This window comes from Abramis brama (assembly GCF_963993115.1).
Source record: "Abramis brama genome assembly, chromosome: 17".
NCBI lineage: Eukaryota > Metazoa > Chordata > Actinopteri > Cypriniformes > Leuciscidae > Abramis > Abramis brama.
Window position 1 is genome coordinate 8,279,577 of NC_139979.1, and position 21,202 is coordinate 8,300,778.

Here is a 21,202-nt window from a genome sequence, read left to right on the forward strand (position 1 = left end):
ACTATCAGATTGTACCAGTCAGCGTTTCCCAGGCTGCACCACGGGGAGGTTTCTGTATTAGCAGCCCATGATAAGTTTTTATGAATAGAAAGTTCAAAAGCATTTATTTGAAATATATATATATATATATATATATTTATAAATGTAAAAGTCTTCCCTGTCTCTTCTGATTTAATGCATCCTTGTAGAATAATACTTTTACTCATCAAGGATGCATTAAATAGATCAAAACAAAACAAAATGGTATTGGTAGTGTACTTTAAAGCGCAGTGTTACACTGGGGTGCTGGAGTCTGTGTACTCAATGAACTGAGTCCGTTTAACAACAAGATGCTTTGGTCCCTCAATAAACATCTCTTAAGGGCACCTGTGTGCCTCTTTCTGCTCATATAGTGCATCAGCATATGGCTGCGTGTGGCCTCCCTTCTGCCCACTTATGACTTAACAGAACACAGACCTTAATACAGCAAACGACTCAGGCTCATTTAGTGCCAGCCATCCTCCATGCCATCTGCAGAATCACACCACTCACAGCTGGAGCTCACTCCATTCACAGACCTGCCCTTTAGGAGTCCATTAGAGCGCTGCTGCCTCACCACTCAGAGCAACAACGCTCAGTGTGGGAAACATGTCTTCCTTTTAGAACATACTGAACACTTAAGGAGTGCCGTGATCGAGCCATGTGTGGTTAACTCGTAATGGCTGTGATTGATTGAATCCCTCCGATATTCGACAGGACTTATTATGACTCCAGTGAAGCGTATTTGTTGTGGGCTAATGAAATATTAAGCATTTTGATTTCATTTTTCTTGCTGTGTACACTGACATCTCACTCTCCTGCTAACAGAGGAACAGCCAGTTAAAATGATGAACCAGACTCTCTCATGAACATTAAACTCTCAGTCTTTCTACCGGGTGCTTAACATGGCTGTTGGTACATCAGTTGTTTGGTTCTTAATGTGGTTCAGAGATCCAGTAAACATAAAATGTCAGCAATCATGACACAAGTCTCCTTTTGAGGACAGCTGTTACTTGAATTGATGTCCATTTCTTAACAAGCTTACTATATTGCATACACTACCATTCAAGATTTTTAAGAGGCAGTGAGACCTTTATTCAGCAAGTATGCATTAAATTGACTGAAGAAGTCACAGTAAAGACATTTGTGATGTTACAAAAGATTTCTATTTCAATTAAATGCTGTTCTTTTGACATTTCCATTCAAAATATCTTGAAAATTGCAAATTACTTTATGTATTGCAGTTTCCACAAAAATATGAAGCAGCTCAACTGTTTTTGACAATGAAAACTTTTCTTAATAAGAAATGTTTCTTGAACACCAAATCAGGATCATGTGACACGACTGAATAAATCTATTCTCTGCATGCAAATATGACTAATATTTCTTGGTTTAACAGATTTTGCATTTATTTATAAACTTAGTTATTATTAATTTTTTAGGACTATAAAGTGTATAGTTATTTATAAATATAATGTGAATATCACACCTGAAATGTTTTACCATTAGTTGTGTCCTCTCATCCCTTTCTGCTTAATTTTACAGTTTAGTTTTTGTCCCCTAAATGTTGTGCAAATTACAGTATTATGAAGTATACTCTTTGATGTTTGTATTTTGAAATTCAGACAAATACAGCATGTTATAACATCAAAATTCATTCTCAAAGTCGGCTTCAATGGTTTAGGAATGAAGTTATTTTTTGATAATTTTGGAATGTATTTATTCTTTACTTTAAAGCTGAAGTGTGTAATTTCACTGCCTCTAATGACACCAAACAGAATTGCAAAAATATATATATATATTTTTGTTTCCAAACAAATATCAGAAACACTTTGTCTTCCATCGGTTGGACATACAGATAGTCCTGCCTCCGACTATCTTCATTAGTTGTTGCTGTGTCAAGCTGGTTTAGTTATAGTTGTCTTGGCATATGTTGGGATAAAAATATCCATTAAAGGGGCTATATATAAAAATGTTCATGCAATAATCGCTTTTTTTATTGCCAATGTGTGAACAGCTTGTAATGAAACTTAAAAAACGAGACCTTCCCTGACTTCCTAACTTGTCTATGAAAGCCTGTAGACTGAGTTTTATGTGAAAAAGAATTTAGCTGTAAATATATTGGGGCATTGCATCACTTTCAGTCTCTTGTACGTGTTACGTGTGCGCAAGTCCAAGCACGAGCAGTAAGTTGCTTGCTGTAGTTCTCTTAAAGGCCACCGGTGTCGCCAATAACAGGGGTTTCTGAATTCTACATATAGCTCCTTTCCGTCTTGCATCATAAAAGTATGATAATGTGGTAACCAAATTGCTCAAGATAAGATGTGTGAGATATGATAAGTGTGAATAAGAAGCAACCACACTATGTACTGGTTTCATCTTTTACACAAGCGGCAACCTCCCCGTCTCTCTCTTGAAACCAACACGGAAGTGAGTTAAACTGCAATTCATTGACTGGCCGCTTGGCCTGGCTGCAGAAGTGAGTCAAATCTGTATCTCCCTCATGTTAAAATTACCAACTTTACAGCAGAAAAAAATATGTTTACAGCCTGGATCTCTATGTGGCTTTGGTCTATACAGCTAATTTTGCCCTTCATAACAACTGTGAGGGGGGTGAATTATTTTATAACTCGTCCGTTTAGTTGATTAATATTTAAATTTAAGGGTGTGGCCAGTGGCCACTTGAGTGACAGGTGGGTTGTCGCTGATGTCAATGCTAGCCGTTTGTCTGCTGTTACCAGCCGTCACTTCACCTCAGCAAATGTTAGCTGCTGAACTTGCCATCTCTGCAGTGTTTGTGCTTTTTTCGGGATTATTTCATACAATTTAATACTTGGGTACAAAGCCCACGTCTTTGGATTCCGTCGTTATCGTTCGAGAGAACAACCAGCGCTGTATTTCAGTTGTTTTCCTCCGTGAACCTGCACTAGCTGCTAATGGATGTCTGACAATTTCGTTGCTTTTTGGGGTTTTCAAATTTAAAACGTCAATAAATGCTCGTTCGTTCTGCTCTCACGGAACAGATGGATTATAATATGCTTATGTACCGTCAGATGAAATCATGCAGGCGTCGGCGCTTTCTCCGTCCATGCAATAAATGCACATGAATGAGCGCGGATTTTCTAGCGCATTTACTTGAACTTCATAGGCAATATATCTATGGTTTAACCCATTTGAGAGACGGCCAAAATCAGAATTTAAAATGGACTGAATAAGCTCTCTACGAACTTGAGCAATGCCGCGCTGACGGACCATGAAAGAGTGACGGACATACTGTATGCACATAAATCACTGTCACACACAAACACTCTCGAAGTAATACACAGTCTCACTTGTTGTAGCCATGTCTTTTAACTATTATAATATTACGAAGGGCAAAAATAGGAACGTTTAATTGGCTTTACATCATCAGCTAACTCGATCACGTCGAGCTAGGAGATTTCAGATAGCCAGGCCAGGCTCCTCAGCTCCACTCACGCCCCGCCTGTTTGTCTATTTTCTGTTATCCGGGAGTGACGCAAGGCCAAGATGGCGACGGCCGGCTCCGCCCACTTTAGGCTTCAAAAATGCTCTTCAGAAACCTACGGGTGACGTCACGGACACTACGTCCATATTTTTTTACAGTCTATGCTTTTACAGCAACATTATATACAGTGAGGAAAATAAGTATTTGAACACCCTGCTATTTTGCAAGTTCTCCCACTTGCAACTTGCAAAATAGCAGGGTGTTCAAATACTTATTTTCCTCACTGTAAGTCAGCCCCTTGTTGTCCTAGAAATTGCAGGAAACCATCAAACTTTAATTAATTTGTCATGTCACTTTATGTTTAATGCATGGATGCATGGATGCATGGGGCACAGTGATGGTGAGTCTGCTCCAGTTCTGTATGCTGTGTGTTCGGGTTCCAGACATTTCTAGTGTTCAGCGCTCTCTGTGGACTGTATGTAGGCAACTACAGAGTGGGTTCAACAAGGCTATGGTGTCCCCATCCCTCAGAATATCTTTTATGTATGCTCCAGAGGAATGCTGAAAAAAAAAAAATGGTATCCAAACTAGACATCTATAGAGGAAACAAATATATGTATCTATGTGAGGGGGATGGGGAGTGTGAAGAGAAAAGAAATATAATATGATGAAAAGATTCAATGGAAAAAAGCAGAAGTCTAAGAGAGGTTGAATCACGCAATAACAACTGGACCAACACATACCATATAGGTTTTAGTGATATTTTTTGTATTTAATTTAATATCTGGAATGTAAATGAAATCGAGTTCAAGGCTTAAGATTGTGATATGGGGCTTTAGATGCCTTATTAATATCTGTTGTTTGCCTTTGATAATTTTTTGCTTGTTGTGTTCTTCCCTTGACATCCAGTGTACAGTTTGGGACTGGGACTCGAACGGAAAGCACGATTTCATTGGGGAGTTTCAAGCTACGTTCAAAGAGATGAGATTGGCGATGGATGGAAAACAGGTAGCGGTTTTAAACTTGTTATAAAAAATACTGCAATTTATTTTAGCACTTTCACATCCACCACACATCTACAAGCCAAGCAGCTTTTTAAATCCAATTGGCTTTATTTGAAACAGCTCTTTGAGATGTAGCAAGTTAAGCTAATGATGAGAAGGAACTAGTTTGGTTCAAAGAGTAATCAGCAAAAGTGAAAGATGAAAGAGAAATGAGGTTACATGAGGGGATCTTCATGTGGGTCACAGTCAGTTTAGTTTCTTCTACATTCTGTAGAGAATTACCTCAAGTGTCCCTGACCTAAACTGCTAAGATGGATGGATGGATAGATAATTTTACAGTGATAGATGGATAGATAGATGGATGGATGGATGGATGGATAGATAATTTTACAGTGACAGATGTAAAAGATAGATAGATGGATGGATGGACAGACAGACTTTGAGACCAAATCCTTCTAAGAAGGACCTGACATACACATTCCAAAAACATAATTAAACTCAAAATGACTGGCTTTGAAACGAACAATGTGCTCTAATGGAATTTTCATTGGAATAATTGCATAATTAGAATAATTTTAAACCTTAATGACAACTGATGGAATGACTTTGAAACGCTATTCTGTAAGTCTGTTGCAAAACACCATGCTGCTTTACGCTTTAAATTTCATGTGAACACACAAGAAACATCACATCAGAGTTCATATCCCTGTACCTTTTAGATCTCTAAGTGTCCATTAAGTCATTCCGCACAACTTTAATTTGTAGTTTACGCTTTATTGCATTTCAAGACCACTATGCTGTGTAGAAAGTGGAAGCAAACAGGATAATTGGCATTTTAAGGTTGAAAATTCACACAAAAAGAAGCACATCCTCCTTTATAATCAATAATGAGGATGTTGTTCTGTGTAAGGTGTTAAAGAGTTTTTTTTGGTACATCCCTATTAAACACTAAAAATGGCTCCATGATTACCCATTACTGCTAAAGACTTGATTAAGACCGCATCTCTTTCTGATTTTGATAACAATAAGCCATTGTCTTTTAAGCTGTCAGTTAATTGTAACTCCGCTAAAATGCACAGCTACAGCTGGATGACACCTCGTTCACTTGTGAAGTCCCAGCGCTCTGGGCTGGTATCTCAATACCGCAGGCATCAGTACCACACTCTGCTAATTATTTTAGAACATTGCTTCCAGGCTTGACATCATTCCTCATTATTATAACTAAAATAGTTGTTTTCCGAGTCTATTGTCTATGGAGCTCTTGTTTTGCTGCTCCAATGGGAAGCGATTATGCACCATCTCACACATTCTAATGAAGCTATTTCATTGTCCAGGTTGTCTTGATCAAACACTCCAACCCGTACTGATGGAAAGCTAATGGTTTTTTTTTTTTTACTTTGTTTTTTTTAAACAATGACAGGTCCAGTGGGAATGCATAAACCCCAAATATAAAGTCAAAAAGAAGAATTACAAGAACTCTGGGATTGTCATTCTGAATCAGTGCAAGGTAATATTTTCATCATATAATGATGCTCTCTAGAGGACATCTGGCCCTTGTCTCCCCGAAGGCCGTGTATTTCAAAAAGCGGCAGTGTCACACTGTCAGCAGAGGCGTTGATGGTTACAGTAGATGGAGGTGGGAACTTCACACAGCTAGAAGTCATTACATCCGGCTAAAATGTGAGATCCTGGCTCTGTAAATGGCCACTGAATTTGATCATGGTTGACGTAAATTAGAAATGATGAGAAGATAGCAGCATAAAAAAGTGCTTGAATTCACGATAGCCTGTCCTTTTGTGTCCTCAGATAATTAAGATGCATTCCTTTCTGGACTACATCATGGGAGGTTGCCAAATACAGTTTACAGTAAGTCCAGGCAGATACCACTCGTGTTTTCTTAGTCGATGGAGTTCATTTATCTGTGTTTATATCAATAAAACTTATCATCCATTATCATTTTTTTTCTCTGACATTAGCATAGCCGCCAGCTTTGTTTAATGAACTATGTTCTTATTAGTCAGAGCATTCGTGATTTATTATTCATTAATATGTACATACTAATGGGAACAGGAAAAACAATGTGTCATTCTAAATGTTCAATTTTTGCATAATTTATAAAACAATAATTGTCTCACCTGCTTACAGCACTGTTATTTTCACATGATACTGTGTGCACTGCAGTGTTTCATTATTTTTTATTATCTGTCACTGAGATCTTTCTGAATTGTTGTCATGTAAGGTCTTCTGAAAGGTTTTTATAATTAGTTTCAATTAAAGGCTTTCGGTTTGTTTAATGAATTTATATAACGTGCAATTTTAATAAGTGTTGATATTTCTCTAGAAAGCATAATGGTAGACCTGCATTTAAAAAAAAAAAGTTTTACAAACATTTTCTGCTAAAATACAACATTTTGTTACTAAGGAGAGGGATCTTACTTTCAGGGATATTGTTAATTAAATGTTGGTTCAGACACTTTAGATGAATGCTATAAAATCCATTGGGGTTCACTGGCTGAAAAATAACGTAATCGTGGACTGTACTTCAACCTGTGAACTTAGTCATTTGATTTTAAAAATTATAATTGACAAAAGCACCAACCTTTAATTAATTGCCTGAGTCATTGAATTATATGATTATGTCAACATTAATTTGTGATAAATGTAGTTAAATACAATGCAATGAATAAAACAAAAGTTTTTGGGTTGGTGATAGAGACTATTTCAAGAAATATAGGTATTACTTTCCCCCTGATTAGGAGTGTTATATGGTTCGCAATTTTTGTTTTATTGGTTGTCCTCCTGAAGATGTTTGAGAACCATTACTTTAGAGGACGTGGGTGTCCATAAGAAACAGTCAGTCAAGTGTGTCCAAACTTTTGGCTTTTGGTGCATTTCTTTTGGTATATAGCCTATAATGAATATTGTGTTATGAAATATGTGTCATAACCAAGTATATTTTATGTACATACATAGTCCCAACTCATGCATTTTACAGCGCTACAGCTCTTACAAGCTGTTTACTCTCTGTCAGTGCTGTTAGGAGACGGCGCTCTGTAGAGATTTTCCACATGTGGTGTATACTTTTTAAGTAATTAGCTTCAAAGCTCCACATTGATTGCTACTTGTCTTTTCAGGTAGCGATTGATTTCACAGCCTCAAATGGGGATCCGAAGAACAGTTGTTCGTTACACTACATCCACCCCTACCAGCCAAACGAGTATTTGAAAGCTTTAGTCGCAGTGGGGGAGATTTGCCAAGACTATGACAGGTGAGCAGGCTGAAAGGCCAATCAAATCCCAACTTCTGCTCTCTAGGTTCTTGACTTTTTTCACACGACAGTTGTTTAGGTTCACACATATGCAAGCTCTCTTTCTCAGAGTGTGCAGGATTTTGACAGTATAGTGAGTAAAGTAGAGCCCCAGCATTGGGGTTTTATTTTGTGTGTGATGAAGTGAATGTGTAGTCTGTCTAAAAGGAAAAAAAAGTGAAGTGAATGAATCAAAGGTTCAAGGTTTGGTTGGATAGCATGGTTCCAAAACCTTGTAGATGTGGATGCATCATTCTCCATTGACAGACATTCAAAAGTAGCCATGTATATTGACCAAAGAATGTTTTTTTCCAAGAAATAAATAAATATTTCATAAGATAGTACAGTAGGTGTCAAATTTTGAAACATTTTGAGTGTGTGAAAAACTGAAAGCCCTGAGGCAAAGAGGGCAGTATGCAGGTTGTATATTTACTTAAACATGATGTTATGGTGCCTTGGAAGCCAGTCTGAAACTAGTTTCCTTGGGAAGTACCTTCATACAAAACAAAGTCCAAGTCAGTGACTGACTTGCTGGCTATAGTTTCAGACACGTTACGATGTGATTCCCTAACCTTCAGATATTAAACAGGAAATCAGTTATAGTGACGCAACCAAGACAGAACACAATAAATATATTTATGCTTTTCACTTCAAACAGTACATTTTTGAAAAACATGATTTTATTTTGATCCCAATTTACTTACAGTTGCCTTTTGCAGTAAAGTGAATAGGTAATTCACAGAATAGGCATGTTTTAATTAAAGATTGTTTTTTAGACCTGTGACTTTTTGAATTTCAACAGTTGATTCTTTTGAAACCCTGAAGCAGTCTTTGTATAACATTCTAAATCCCAGCATTTTTACCACTGTAGCTGAGCTGTTATTGGAGCTCTCTGAAAGGTCATTCAAAAACTAATTTTCAGCTCCATGTCAAGCTATGGCCTCACTCCAGAACAAGATGGATACACATCCATCAGGCCATTTGGTTGGGATGAAATCTGAAATCACAGCGCATGCTGATTTGTCAGGCACTAACAATAACAATTATGCAAATCTGTGTCTATTACAAATGAGCAGTGATCAGAGGCCATTGAGAAAGGAAAGCATGATAGGAAATTTGGTATTTAATCCCCAAGATCCTCAATTCTTGCTAGCTCTAATCTCCTGTCCGCTTTCACTTCCGTGCAGTGACAAAATGTTCCCGGCGTTTGGCTTTGGTGCTCGAATACCTCCGGACTTCAAGGTAACTTCTTTAGCATTTATAGCGGGGGTTTTTTCCATTAACGGGATGAAGATTGAGCGATACTTCTAACTAGGCTACTGCAGGAGTAATGTATGAACTGATATCAGCAGGTTAATTTCTCTGTGACAGATAATGTGTCTTTGTGCTGGGCTGAGAGTGTTTTATATTCATCTTAAGCTTCAAGCGTTTTTGATTAGATATATTGAATATCTGGATGTGCAGCCCTCACTCCAGGCTTATTGTTAAAATCTCTTTAAAGTATTCAAACATTGATATGGAAAATCTTGTTTATTTACAATATGAAGCGAGGGGTATTGAATCCCCCTGAAGGGGTTATTGACCGGCGATATTGACCAGCTAAATGTACATTATCCTGCTTAGCCTATTTCAAGACTACTGACTTCACATAAATAAATAAATAAATCTATATTAAATATTCATTTAAGTTTGATTTATTTATTATGTGAGAAGATAGAGACAGCAAACTGATAGCTAAGATATGACACTAGCACAGCTATGTAAGAAATCAGATGCTTGGGATAATTATACAATTTAGCAGTCAGTCCATAAAAATGTTTGACTGCTAAATTCAGCAGTTGACCAATCAGAATCAAGTACGGCTTGTCCCGTAGATGGTTTGCTCGCGCTCTGTTTCCTCTCTGGAGAAGCGTTCAGTCTTTCCGCTTGCAAATTCTGTCATGTAAATAGCAATCCACCATGGCGGGAGCGCAACTGGCTTTTAAAGGGAATGGGAGATGAGACTCCCAAAACACACCAATTACTCATTAAGAGAATAGGGACAGCTCTTTTAGACCATGAAAATAGGACCCTTGATTCTCCGAGCAACACAAAATACGAACTACTAAACCAGTTTATTCATTGAACAGGTTGAACCAGTTCACCAAATCAGACTGAATCATTTGAATCAGTTTGACTTGATCAATGAACTGGTCTCTCAAATGTGTCAAATTTTCAGACTCAAAAGTGAGTAATATGTTCCTAAAACCATAATGTCACTGACATTATGGTTCACTGAAACAAACTGTCCAAAAGAACCGTTCAGTTTGCAGTAATATATTGGATTTCCCCTCATGGTGTGTTTCATTTCTGAATAAATCAGCGTTTTGAAAGAATCAGTTGAGTGAATGATTCAGTGACTCACTCATAAAGGCAGTCATTTTTAGTCATGTTTAGTTCCTAAATGAATGGGGGTTATGGGCAACAAACTTCCTTATTCTGTAAAAGAGGTTGCATCGCTTCCGGTCTGGTCTTGTACATTTACATTTAATCATTTAGCAGACGCTTTTATCCAAAGTGACTTACAAATGAGGAGAACAATAGAAGCAATCAGACCAGCAACAGTATACAAGTGCTATAACAAGTAACAAGTGTAACAAGACTTAATATTTTAATCTCTTTTGTATGTGCTTTGTTAAATATAGAGCCGTTTTACTCAAGATACCTTCAAAGGAGCAAGCAAAGATGTGCACAGGCAATGTTCATCGCATATGCAGATTGATATCTAAAAGTTTTTTTATTTTTATTCTCCTTCTCACTAAAATTTAGATATTTAAATAGAATAAAACACCAACAGTAAAAAGGTAAAAAACTAGGTTTGCTGAATACCTTAAAAGTCCATAGATATCGCCATGACGCCATCAGTTAGTACTGCTGTTAACACTCTCCGACAAGTGTATGCAGACTGGTTTTTCTGTTTGTTAATGTGACATTCAGCATAAAGCCTGTGTTTTTGAATGAAGGAGGAAACCGCGAATTATCGCCACCTACTGGTGTATCGATGTAACCTGCAGAAATAGTCACTGAAAAATGGCAGTGAAAAGTCCCTTTGCTGATGGATTGTATATAGCACTCTTGGAACGTCGCTCAGCCGATCAAATTCAAGGAATTAACAACTGTGTGGTATGAATTATTCTTGAAAAGTACATTATTGATGTCACAAATAAGAATTTTGTTTCTTTTCTTTTTTAATTCACAGGTGTCACATGACTTTGCGGTAAACTTCAACGAGGACAACCCAGAATGTGCAGGTATGATAGAGCATTCATTCCAATTCTAGACCGTATATCTTAATTTATTTCGTCAATACAGATCCATTAACTTCCCAATGTGACCTTTGCCAACTGGGACTGAACAACTCAAAGCCTCAACATAACATTGGCAAAGTCAAACAGCCCTTCAGTATAGTGTTGTCACCCCACACAAAGGAGATCAATATATACAAAGCCGACTTACAGAGCTACGCTATTGACAAAAGTGGACACATTAATGTTTAATGCTGCTATAAAATATACAGCCTGAGGGGAATGTCTGAAGGAGGGAGACCTGGATGATGTCATCATCACACCCTCCCCTTCCCCAATAATTAGTCTCTCTGGGCCTTGACAGCAGGCAAGAATGACTGTCAGCACAAAATGTTTTAAGGCCTGGTGAAATTATTGTAGCTGGTTGCATTAGATCAGAACTTCTTGTACAGAGTTTTAGGACGTGGTTTAATATTGTAGGATACGTTTACATATTTTATTGAAATTTGTTAACACTGCTTTTTATTTAACTGCCCTCCGCTGCAAAAGCAAGATTGTTTGTAGAACGTAATCTCTTGGTATGCTTGCATCATCACAACCTGTTTAAAGTTTGAAACTTGTCTCCTAAAACGGTGGTAGCTATCAGAAAGTAAAGATGAGAATATGATAACAGTGAGTGCTAGAAACACAGAAACAGATGGGACAGTAAAGTAATATAAATGATAATTCTGTTATTGTGAGAAAGCCCCTGCAGAGCGATCTCTGCATTCGAATGTAACCTAGCTCTCTTTGGGATGGTGTTACTGTGGAAGTCAGGTCAGAAGTTGCAAATTATTGGATTTTGTATTTAGTTTGCTTCCAGTTTGTTTGGTACTTGGCTTTTTCATCATCCCTATCTTCGGCCATGAGCAGGATAAATTGATCATCGCTCCAGTGTATTGGTGTCATTTAATTTCCCTTGCTATTTCTGTACCACCTCTATCAGCGCAGACACACCAGGGTGGCGCCCAGAATGAGCACAGACCCCTCAGCTTTTGATCAACCAGCCAGGCCTGTCTCTTCTAGGAATAGCAAATGGCTCTCAGCCACACCAGGACACATGCCAGCCAATCTCCCCCGAGCAGAGAGCGCACCTTTACGCCCTGGTATTGTCTGGAAAATCCGGCATGACAGTAATGCGGTTCCAACAAACCCGAACGAGACACACAAAAGCGCTTGGATAGCGTGAATGACATTAGTGTGCAATTATAAAGAGTTTTTACTTTCTAAATATTGACAACCTGTTGTTGACAAGCTGTGGCGAGGCGTCTAGAGAGCATGGCTGTTTGCTGTCTATGAAAGAGGCCACTTTTCAGACTCATCCAAAGTCACTCCTTTGGCAAGCTTTTAAAAAGTTTTGTTCATCTGTAGACCTATAAGCAGTGGGGTGTAAACATCTTGCAGACAAAGGGTCAAGGTTTGACTGGTTAGCATTACCCTGCTGTTTGAAATGATGACTAAACCATTCTGCTGCCATTCTAATTTTCCCAGTTAAAACCTTTCAAAAGCAGCCTTGAATTCTGGCACTGCTTTTTGTAAGAGGCATACAAGTCACACATTCAAGTTTAAATAATACAAGTTTTCTATCATTTTTATTAGATTATTATTTATTTTTTTACTCTATCATTCAAAAGTTTAGGGACAGTACGAAGTCCCTTATGCTCACCAAGGCTTCATTTATTTGATCAAAAATACAGTAAAACCAGTACTTTTGGGAAATATCATTATACTTTAAAATAGGTGTTTTCTATTGTAGTAGAAAATTGTTTAAATTATTCCAATGATGGCTAATTACTCCAGTCTTCAGTGTCACATGATCCTTCAGAAATCATTGTAATATGCTGATTTTGTGCTCAAGAAACATTTCTTCTTATTATTATTATGTTGATTTAACGGCGTAATATTTTTGTGGAAACCATGATAATTTTTTTTTCAGGATTCTTTAAAAAATAGAAAGTTCAGAAGAACAGCATTTATTGGAAATATAAATCTTATTTTATTTTATTACATTATAAATGTCTTCACTGTCACTTTTGATCAATTTAATGCATCCTTGCTGAAATAAAGTATTCATTTCTTTTTAAAAATTGAAAAGCTTCAAACATTTAAACGGCAATATATATTATTTGAATTTCTATTGCTTATTGTATTTATGCATGTATTTAACAAAAACATTTATCTTGTATAAAGCAAACCTTTATTTACTTTACATGTCTATATACTTTTTTCATCTAACACCTTAATAATATCATTTAGCAGGACATTTTTTAATTATTTCACAAAAAAAAAAAAAAGTGCTGCCATGTTTCACACTTACATGCCTCGTTCAACCCGAGTATTATCTAGAATTCAGAGTTTTCCACTTGGTCGTTTATAAATATGACACAAGAATTCCCATGAGCAAGCATGTCGAACACTTGGGGGTCCTGCGCTAGCCAAGCAACTGATTGAGATGAATGAGAATTGTAATGGATATTTCTTTTCCCCCTGGTAGACCTCCTCGGCTGAAACACAGCAGAACTTTTACACATTCACACAAGCTACTGCCCTGAGGAGACTTTTGTTGGCCAATGCAATTACTGTAGTAGACTGTAATTAGAAATGGGGTAAAAAGGCAAAGAGCTCATTTAGCTGTGTGTGGTTTTCCCTGAGCGATTGTGGGACGGTTCACCTGTCAATCACATCGAACAACGTTTACAGCATTCTATTTCCGGAGAGTGGTGGAGTTTAATTCATTGTGCTAACAATACAGGCAGACACATATAGGCCACGTGCACACCCCAGGGTGAGACATTCTGACAGCAGCAGTGTGAACTGGCCTAATGTCATGTCACTGACGATGCATGCAAATTTAAAAGGTCTTATGACGAAAGGACGTCAGCAGTAGCTTAATTCAAGCCTTTTAATGTCTTAAGCATGACATATCCTTTAAAGAGACAGTGCAGTGTGTGTGTCAAAGTTGAGTCTATTAGGGTCCTGAGCATCTTTGATTTCTCTTTGCGGGGAAGCCACTGAAGCGATTACATCCATTGATCTCCGGTTTGAAAGTCCTCTCATCTTAATTCTGCTGCTGCACAGCATGGCATGCTTTCACCTTTGAGCCCCTGTTTGAGCGTCTTCAAGCTCACAGGTGTTAATTAAATGAAACAGCTGGAGGCGTGGAGAGGAAAGACAGGCTGACCTTAAGATTCATGCTCATCGAGTCAGTAAACAGCATTACTGCTTCATTGCCGAGATTTAGCCTTCACTGACATTCGTTCCAGTCCTTTAAATACTCGTTTACATTGCCCATGCAGAATATTTTTGATTGATCAAATATCAGTTAGTATCATTGAAATACTGTTATATTTTGAATTAGTTTTTATTTTATATTTAAATTTTGTGTTTGTGTTTAATATGTCTGTCTGTATTAGTTTTAGTTATTTTAGTACAAGTTAAACTAAATGAAAATGAGAAATGTTGAAAGTGCTGAAAATGTTGAAACTAGCTGAAAAAAAAAATATATATATATAAAAAACTTAAATATTTTCTTTCAGCTAGTTTCAACATCTTTGTTGCCAGGTATATAATAAACATTAACTGAAATAAAATAAAATAAAATATAAAAAACTTATATATTATTTCAGTTAATGTTTATTTTATACCTGGCAACAAATATGTTTTTTTAAATGGTTTTAGCTTTAGTTTCAGTTAGCTATAATAACAAATATAAGAAAACTTTTAAATCGTTAGTATTTATCAGTGTCATTTTAGTATCATTGATATACTATTATAGTTTTTGTTAATATTTGAATTAGACTTTATTTTTGCATTTTCATTTTAATTTGAGAAATTTTGTTGTTTTTTTGTGGATTTTTTTGTAATATGTCAAGTTTTACTTTTAGTTATTTTAGTATTTCAACTTTAAATGAAAATGAGAAATGTAGTTTAGCTAAAATAAACTACATTTAAAGTAAAGAAAATATATGTTTTTAATGGTTTTGATGGTTTTTTTTTAGTTTTTTTTTTAGTTTTAGTTAACAACAATAACCCTGGTATTTAGTTAGCAGAAGGGTAACACTTCATTTTAATGTGTCCTTGTTACACGTTACATGTATTTACTATAGTAATAACTATAAATTAGGCATAATTACATACAACTAACCCTAAACCAAACCCTAATCCTAACCATAACCATATAGTACAGTACATGTATTTAATTATTATTACTCAGTACTTAAATATGTAATTACACTGTAACACAGACACCTTCAAATAAAGTGTAACCGTATGAAGCGACATCCAGAAAGCTCCAGACTTTCCTTCTTAAACGTTGCAGGTATCCAGGGTGTAGTAGAGGCCTACCAGAACTGCCTTCCTAAGATTCAGCTGTACGGTCCCACAAACATTGCCCCGATCATTCAGAAAGTGGCCAACTTTGCCTCTGAGGAAATGCACACCAAAGAGGCCATGGTGAGTGTGTTTCTATCCCATCTCTTTTCATCTCTAAAGTTCCTCTTGTTCTAATTTTCCTTTCTTGCCTTGATGCAGCAATACTTCATCCTGCTCATCCTGACGGACGGTGTGATCACAGATATGGCGGACACTAGAGAGGCGATCGTCCACGCTTCTCACCTGCCCATGTCTGTCATAATCGTGGGAGTTGGAAGTGCAGATTTCACTGACATGGAGATGCTGGACGGGGATGACGGAATCCTTCGTTCGCCTAAAGGGGAACCAGTGTTGCGTGACATCGTACAGTTTGTGCCGTTCCGTAACTTCAAACATGTGAGTTTACATGGGGTTTATATCTAATAATTTAAATGACAGTAAAATAGCCATTTATTAAATAGACTGTGTTCCAGCTGTGCTAAAATATGTTTTGATATTGACATTTTCCACAATGAGGGTGCAAAATAGGCCCTAATAAATGCAATAAAGCAATAAACAATTAAATGTATAAAATAAATAAATAAGCAAATGAATGAATAAATAAAAACAATTTTCAATTTAGACTAAATTAAACTCAGTCAGTGTGAGCTAACAATGGTTGCAATGCAGTCAACTTATGTAAAAATTTACAATATGGAATGGGAGTAATTACTTGTCTTCCCAAATGATGTTACTTTATGTATAGGATGTCACAATTGTAAGATTTATTTTAATTGCAAAATAATGACATGATTTTAGTTGCTGGACACAGTCGAGAAGGTCAAGAATGCAGAAATTCCCATTTTAAGGGGCCGATGCAGACCTTTAAGGCATTTAAAACCAGCCAAATACCAGATTCATTTTTTTAGATAATAGTGTAACATCACAGCAAACTCATAAAAACGTGATTGTTGTACACCAAAATCTTTTTTTTAGTAAAGTGTACCTTATTTGTGGAAAGTAAGTTTACTATTATTTTATTAATGAATACTTTAGCTTTTTTTTATTTGTAAAAAATTTTTTGTGCTTTTGTAAGTTTTTTTTATTTCAATTAATTTTTTTATAAATTAAAATTGTATTTCTGTTTTAATTTTCGGAATTTTCGTACTTTAACCTAAACTTTGTTTTATTTTTTATTAATTTTTAATTGATTTTATTTCGGTTTTCATTTAAGATTTTGATTGAATATTTGTCATTTATTTCAGCTTTATTTCAGTTAACGAAATTTTTTTTTCATAATTTTAGCTTTAGTTAACAATAACAACACTGCATTTAGTAATATCGGCAAAGGTCCAGCGTGGTGTCCTCGAGAGCTGATTGAATTTTAAGAGACACCCTCAACAGAATCAAGGTTGAAATCACTGGAATAGCAAATGTTTATCACGTCTATTTACTAGTTCTAAGTGCCTAATGTTTCACAGCTAAAGAGACCTTTTCATGCCCCACGCCTGAGCTCCCTTTACTTGGAGTTGGAAGTTAAAATGATTATACATGCAGCTGAACTGTATATCATGCCCTTTAATCAGTGCATTGCTATGCAGAGGTTTTCATCCAGCATCTTTACAATGTCTGAAGTACCTCTAAGGAGAATCTCTCCTGGTTAATTACTCCCTCCTTCCTCCTCGCTCTCGCTCTCATATTCCCACCCAGTCTCAGAGCAATCTAATAACCTTTAGCTTGATTGCTCCATTAATTACCACATCTACTGCCGGTCCCTGGTGGAAAACAAACCACAGAATGCAAAGAGTGGGTTAACTCTTGAGTGGGTTAACTAGCGCAAAACAAACCCCAACATTTTCACATGACATAGAGGGTTGTGTTTTTTAATACAGAGCCGAAAGGTCTGAGGAACATTGTGGATTCTGCGATTTAGATTTTGGGGTCATTAAGACTTTTTTGAAAGTAATTAATACTTTTTTTCATCAATAATTAAATTGATCAAAAGTGACAGAAGACATTTGTAATGTTACAAAATATTTACATTTCAAATAAACGCTGTTGTTTTAAAATTTCTATCAAAGAATTTTTTGGCAAAACCAGCCAATGCAGCTTTGAGAGGTGGCACCCCGACAAATCTCGCAGGAATCACGACTTGCTTTATGGCACGACGTCACATAGGCCTATATCAACAACCAATGAAGCAGCCTCTATGGAAGACACTAGCACGCATTTCAGACGTGAATCATGGCAGAGTCGACGAAGAAAACGAAGAAAGCGCGGAAGAGTGCAGAGACGGCTCTGCGTGAGTGGTATTTACGACAGTAACGTTAAATATAAGTACTCCACAGCGACTCTAGGGGGCGCTGTTTGAGAAAAACGGAAACTGCATAGTGTGCCTTTAACTCTTTCGACCCCACAAACGGCTATCCGTGTTTTCACTTATACGGTAGGGGGCGCTATTACGCATCTTCTGAAAGAGTACAGAATCTCCTGATCAAAACACAGGTGAAAAAGAAGCAGAAACAAATGATAAATAACGTGTATAATAGCGTGATCATCAAACATTAAACACCAGATCACAACTGCCAAACGTTACTGAATGAAATGTTCGACCCAGGACGAGGTGGACTGTAAAGCTTTGGGAGTGCTGATGGACTCAGTTTACTCCATCTATGTTTTGATCATCGTTCTGAAAGCAATCCAGACGTGGTCTTTGAAAAAAATGCGATTTTGTTCTCAGCTTTTTGTTCAAAATGTTGCTTTTTTAATGACACTTACCCACATTCAAGTGTTGATAAAAATAATAATATATGAAGCTGCTATTTCTTATAATTTATTGCATTTTCAGATATTCATACAACAAAAAATTCTGGAAGCCATTAAATTCTTGTGAAAATGGTCAAAAGTGCTAAGCTGAGTTAAGTCGACAGTCTACTAATACTCTAATGACTGGTATTTGACATGTAGTTGCCAAGTTATACTGTAGTTAGTTAGTAGAATGTCTAAAGTGGACCATCGAAATAAAGCGTTACCTAATAATGTTTTACTGTGTTAACGTTTTACTGTAATCTTGATCAAATGCTCCGTCTTTCAAAAACATTTCAAATCCCACACTTTTGAGTGTTAGTGTGTTTATACAAGTTTAATATCAACATTAAACTTACTACAACAGTCAACATACAGAACACAGAATGAATGAATCTACACATTTGACATGGCATGTCTCTAAATGTGACCGAGTGTTCATACAAGGCAAGCCAACGTGACAGTTTATTGGGATCCTCTCGGGAGAAGTGCCAAGGCTTGTTTTCTTTCCAGACATATACTGTATTGATGGCCCCTGATAAACAACACCATCTTCTCAGCCGTGTCTCCTCTCCTGTCCTCCATCTAATTGGGCAACAGGGGTTGGAGGGCTTTGTCACGTCTCCTTTAGCGTGGGCATCCTCTGATTTCCTCTCAGCTCCTCGAGGCGTCTTTGAGTCACTTTTGCTGAAGGTTCAGGATGTTTTTCATCAGTGTGCATGTGGGTTTCAGCAAGTACAGTATCTTCACACATCATTAGTGCAGGACCAGATGGCGAAATGGAAAAATGGCCCTGCAATTGTTTGTTTCTGTTCTTCTTCTCAGGCCTCTCCTGCTGCTTTGGCAAAAAGTGTCTTAGCCGAAGTCCCAAACCAGGTGGTTGACTATTACAACAGCAAGGGGATCAAGCCCAAGTGCCCCAGCGAGTATGAGTCTTCCAGGACGTTTGGTCACTGAAGCGCCATTACAAAAACTAGCACGTTTCTGTGAATTTCAAACCTAATCTGTTCTACTTTGTTCTGTTTGCATGCGTAGCCTGTGAGGCTTGCATAGGTGTTGCAATGCTACCGTTCCTATTATGTACATGTGTACATGTACAGACTTACAACTATGAAGAAAGCACAAACTCAAAAAGACCTACTGAATTAAGCATGATGACTGTGATTACAGTAGTTGAAGAAATACATGGATCGTCTGTTGTTTTCTTTTATATAAAGGTTTATTGAGATTTTGCTAAATTTCGTAATGTTCTTACATTGTAAAGCATTTTCTTAGAGAATGAACAGCTATTTGAATTAGAATATCTGTGGACATTCAGGCTCTCTCTCTCTCTCTCTCTCTCTCTCTCTCTCGTTCTTTTTTTGCAAATGCAGGGCCAGATGCATGATTGTATTTTGCATGTTAATAATAAACCAGCCTCGTTTTTCTATCGGTTCCTTTTGGGGCGAGTGATATGAGTTCATGTGAAGCTGCTCTTCTGACCTGTCCACAAATAAGACTTTAGAATGAAGTATTTTTTGGTAGATTTAAGTGATGATGTGACAAATTGTTTGAAAATAATGTTTGTGTTATGAATGATGTATTTTTGTGTGGATTTTGACCGATGTTGAAGCAACCAAACAAAAATAATGTTAATTGATGTTTTGATAAAGCATTAAAGAAATGTTCACCCAAAAATTTACATTTTGTAATCATTTACTGGCTGCACTTTAGTTCCATCCATCCATCCATCCATCCATCCATCCATCCATCCATCCATCCATCCATCCATCCATCCATCCATCCATCCATCCATCCATCCATCCATCCATCCATCCATCCATCCATCCATCCATCCATCCATCCATCCATCCATCCATCCATCCATCCATCTCAACAGGACTGATGGACTACAACACATTGTTGAAAAACCACCTCTAAGTTGGCCATATATATATATATATATAATTTTTTTATTATTTTTTTTACAAGTGATACACACTTTCTAATGAGATTTCCATTTATCTTTGCAGTAGGCAGTTCTTCAGTTTCAGGCTTCCCAGAGCTGACAACTGTATTTTAGAAACCGTTAGACATGCTCATTATAAGCAATGTCAGGGGACAATTTTCCTCAAACATAAAACACAAAAAGCATCAACAATGTGTGTGGGTCCTCAAACTGTCATAATGTGTGCTGACAGACCTGCCATGAACCCGACGAGCTGCTGTGCTCACACACGGCTGCTACGGGACTTCAGCTTTCCCCTGAAGACCATCACAGAGAAGCTTTTGCTTGTACATCACTACTATAACTGGATCTGGGTCACTTTAACATGTGTTTTTGGCAGTGTTAATTTTGTCAACAAAATGACTCTCAAAAATGTTTGCTTAAGAACAATGTTGGGGGTAACGCATTACAAGTAAAGTAATCAGATTACTTTTTTCAAGTAACTAGTAAAGTAGCGCATTACTTTTAAATTCACAAGATTTCTGAGTTACTTTTTCAAATAAGTAATGCAAGTTACTTTGTTTTCCCAGTTATTGCCAGACACCTCTTCTGTCCCCATACTGAGAGAAACCGGGAGTAAATGCATAGGTGTGTGAACATGATGGCTATTGTTCTAGACAAAATGTGAGTTTGCATTTACTCATCTCACTCATAAAAACAGATTCTGTATTCCTCAAAATGAATAAAATTCATAATATTTTTAAAAAAAAAACCTGTACTTAAATGTTAAATTACACAAATTTTCTGTATTTATTTACACTTTATTAAGCTATGACCTTCGATGATCCAATTCAACCATATAATAAGCAAAATCTTAAGATAAACCACATTTGTGTTTAATTTTTTATATTGCTGAAGTAAGAGTGTTGAAGCTCCTGCATCCTATTCTCCTGCAATCCAGCAGCTGTTCTGGCGTGAATTTGCATTTCCTTCAGCCTGAGG

The 21,202-nt window shown here is 36.9% G+C and overlaps 1 protein-coding gene across 1 annotated transcript in view; it reads left to right on the forward strand.

The window, feature by feature from the left end:
* Positions 1-19,945, forward strand: part of cpne4a (copine IVa) — a 53,895-nt gene extending 33,950 nt beyond the window's left edge. Inside the window, exons 7-15 of the mRNA XM_084089140.1 lie at positions 4,394-4,492; positions 5,909-5,995; positions 6,295-6,354; positions 7,623-7,756; positions 8,983-9,037; positions 11,034-11,085; positions 15,437-15,570; positions 15,649-15,885; positions 19,099-19,945. Coding sequence (XP_083945266.1) covers positions 4,394-4,492; positions 5,909-5,995; positions 6,295-6,354; positions 7,623-7,756; positions 8,983-9,037; positions 11,034-11,085; positions 15,437-15,570; positions 15,649-15,885; positions 19,099-19,230 — 990 coding nt within the window. The 3' untranslated portion in view covers positions 19,231-19,945. The remainder of the gene's footprint in view (positions 1-4,393; positions 4,493-5,908; positions 5,996-6,294; positions 6,355-7,622; positions 7,757-8,982; positions 9,038-11,033; positions 11,086-15,436; positions 15,571-15,648; positions 15,886-19,098) is intronic.
* The last annotated feature ends 1,257 nt before the right edge of the window (positions 19,946-21,202 follow it).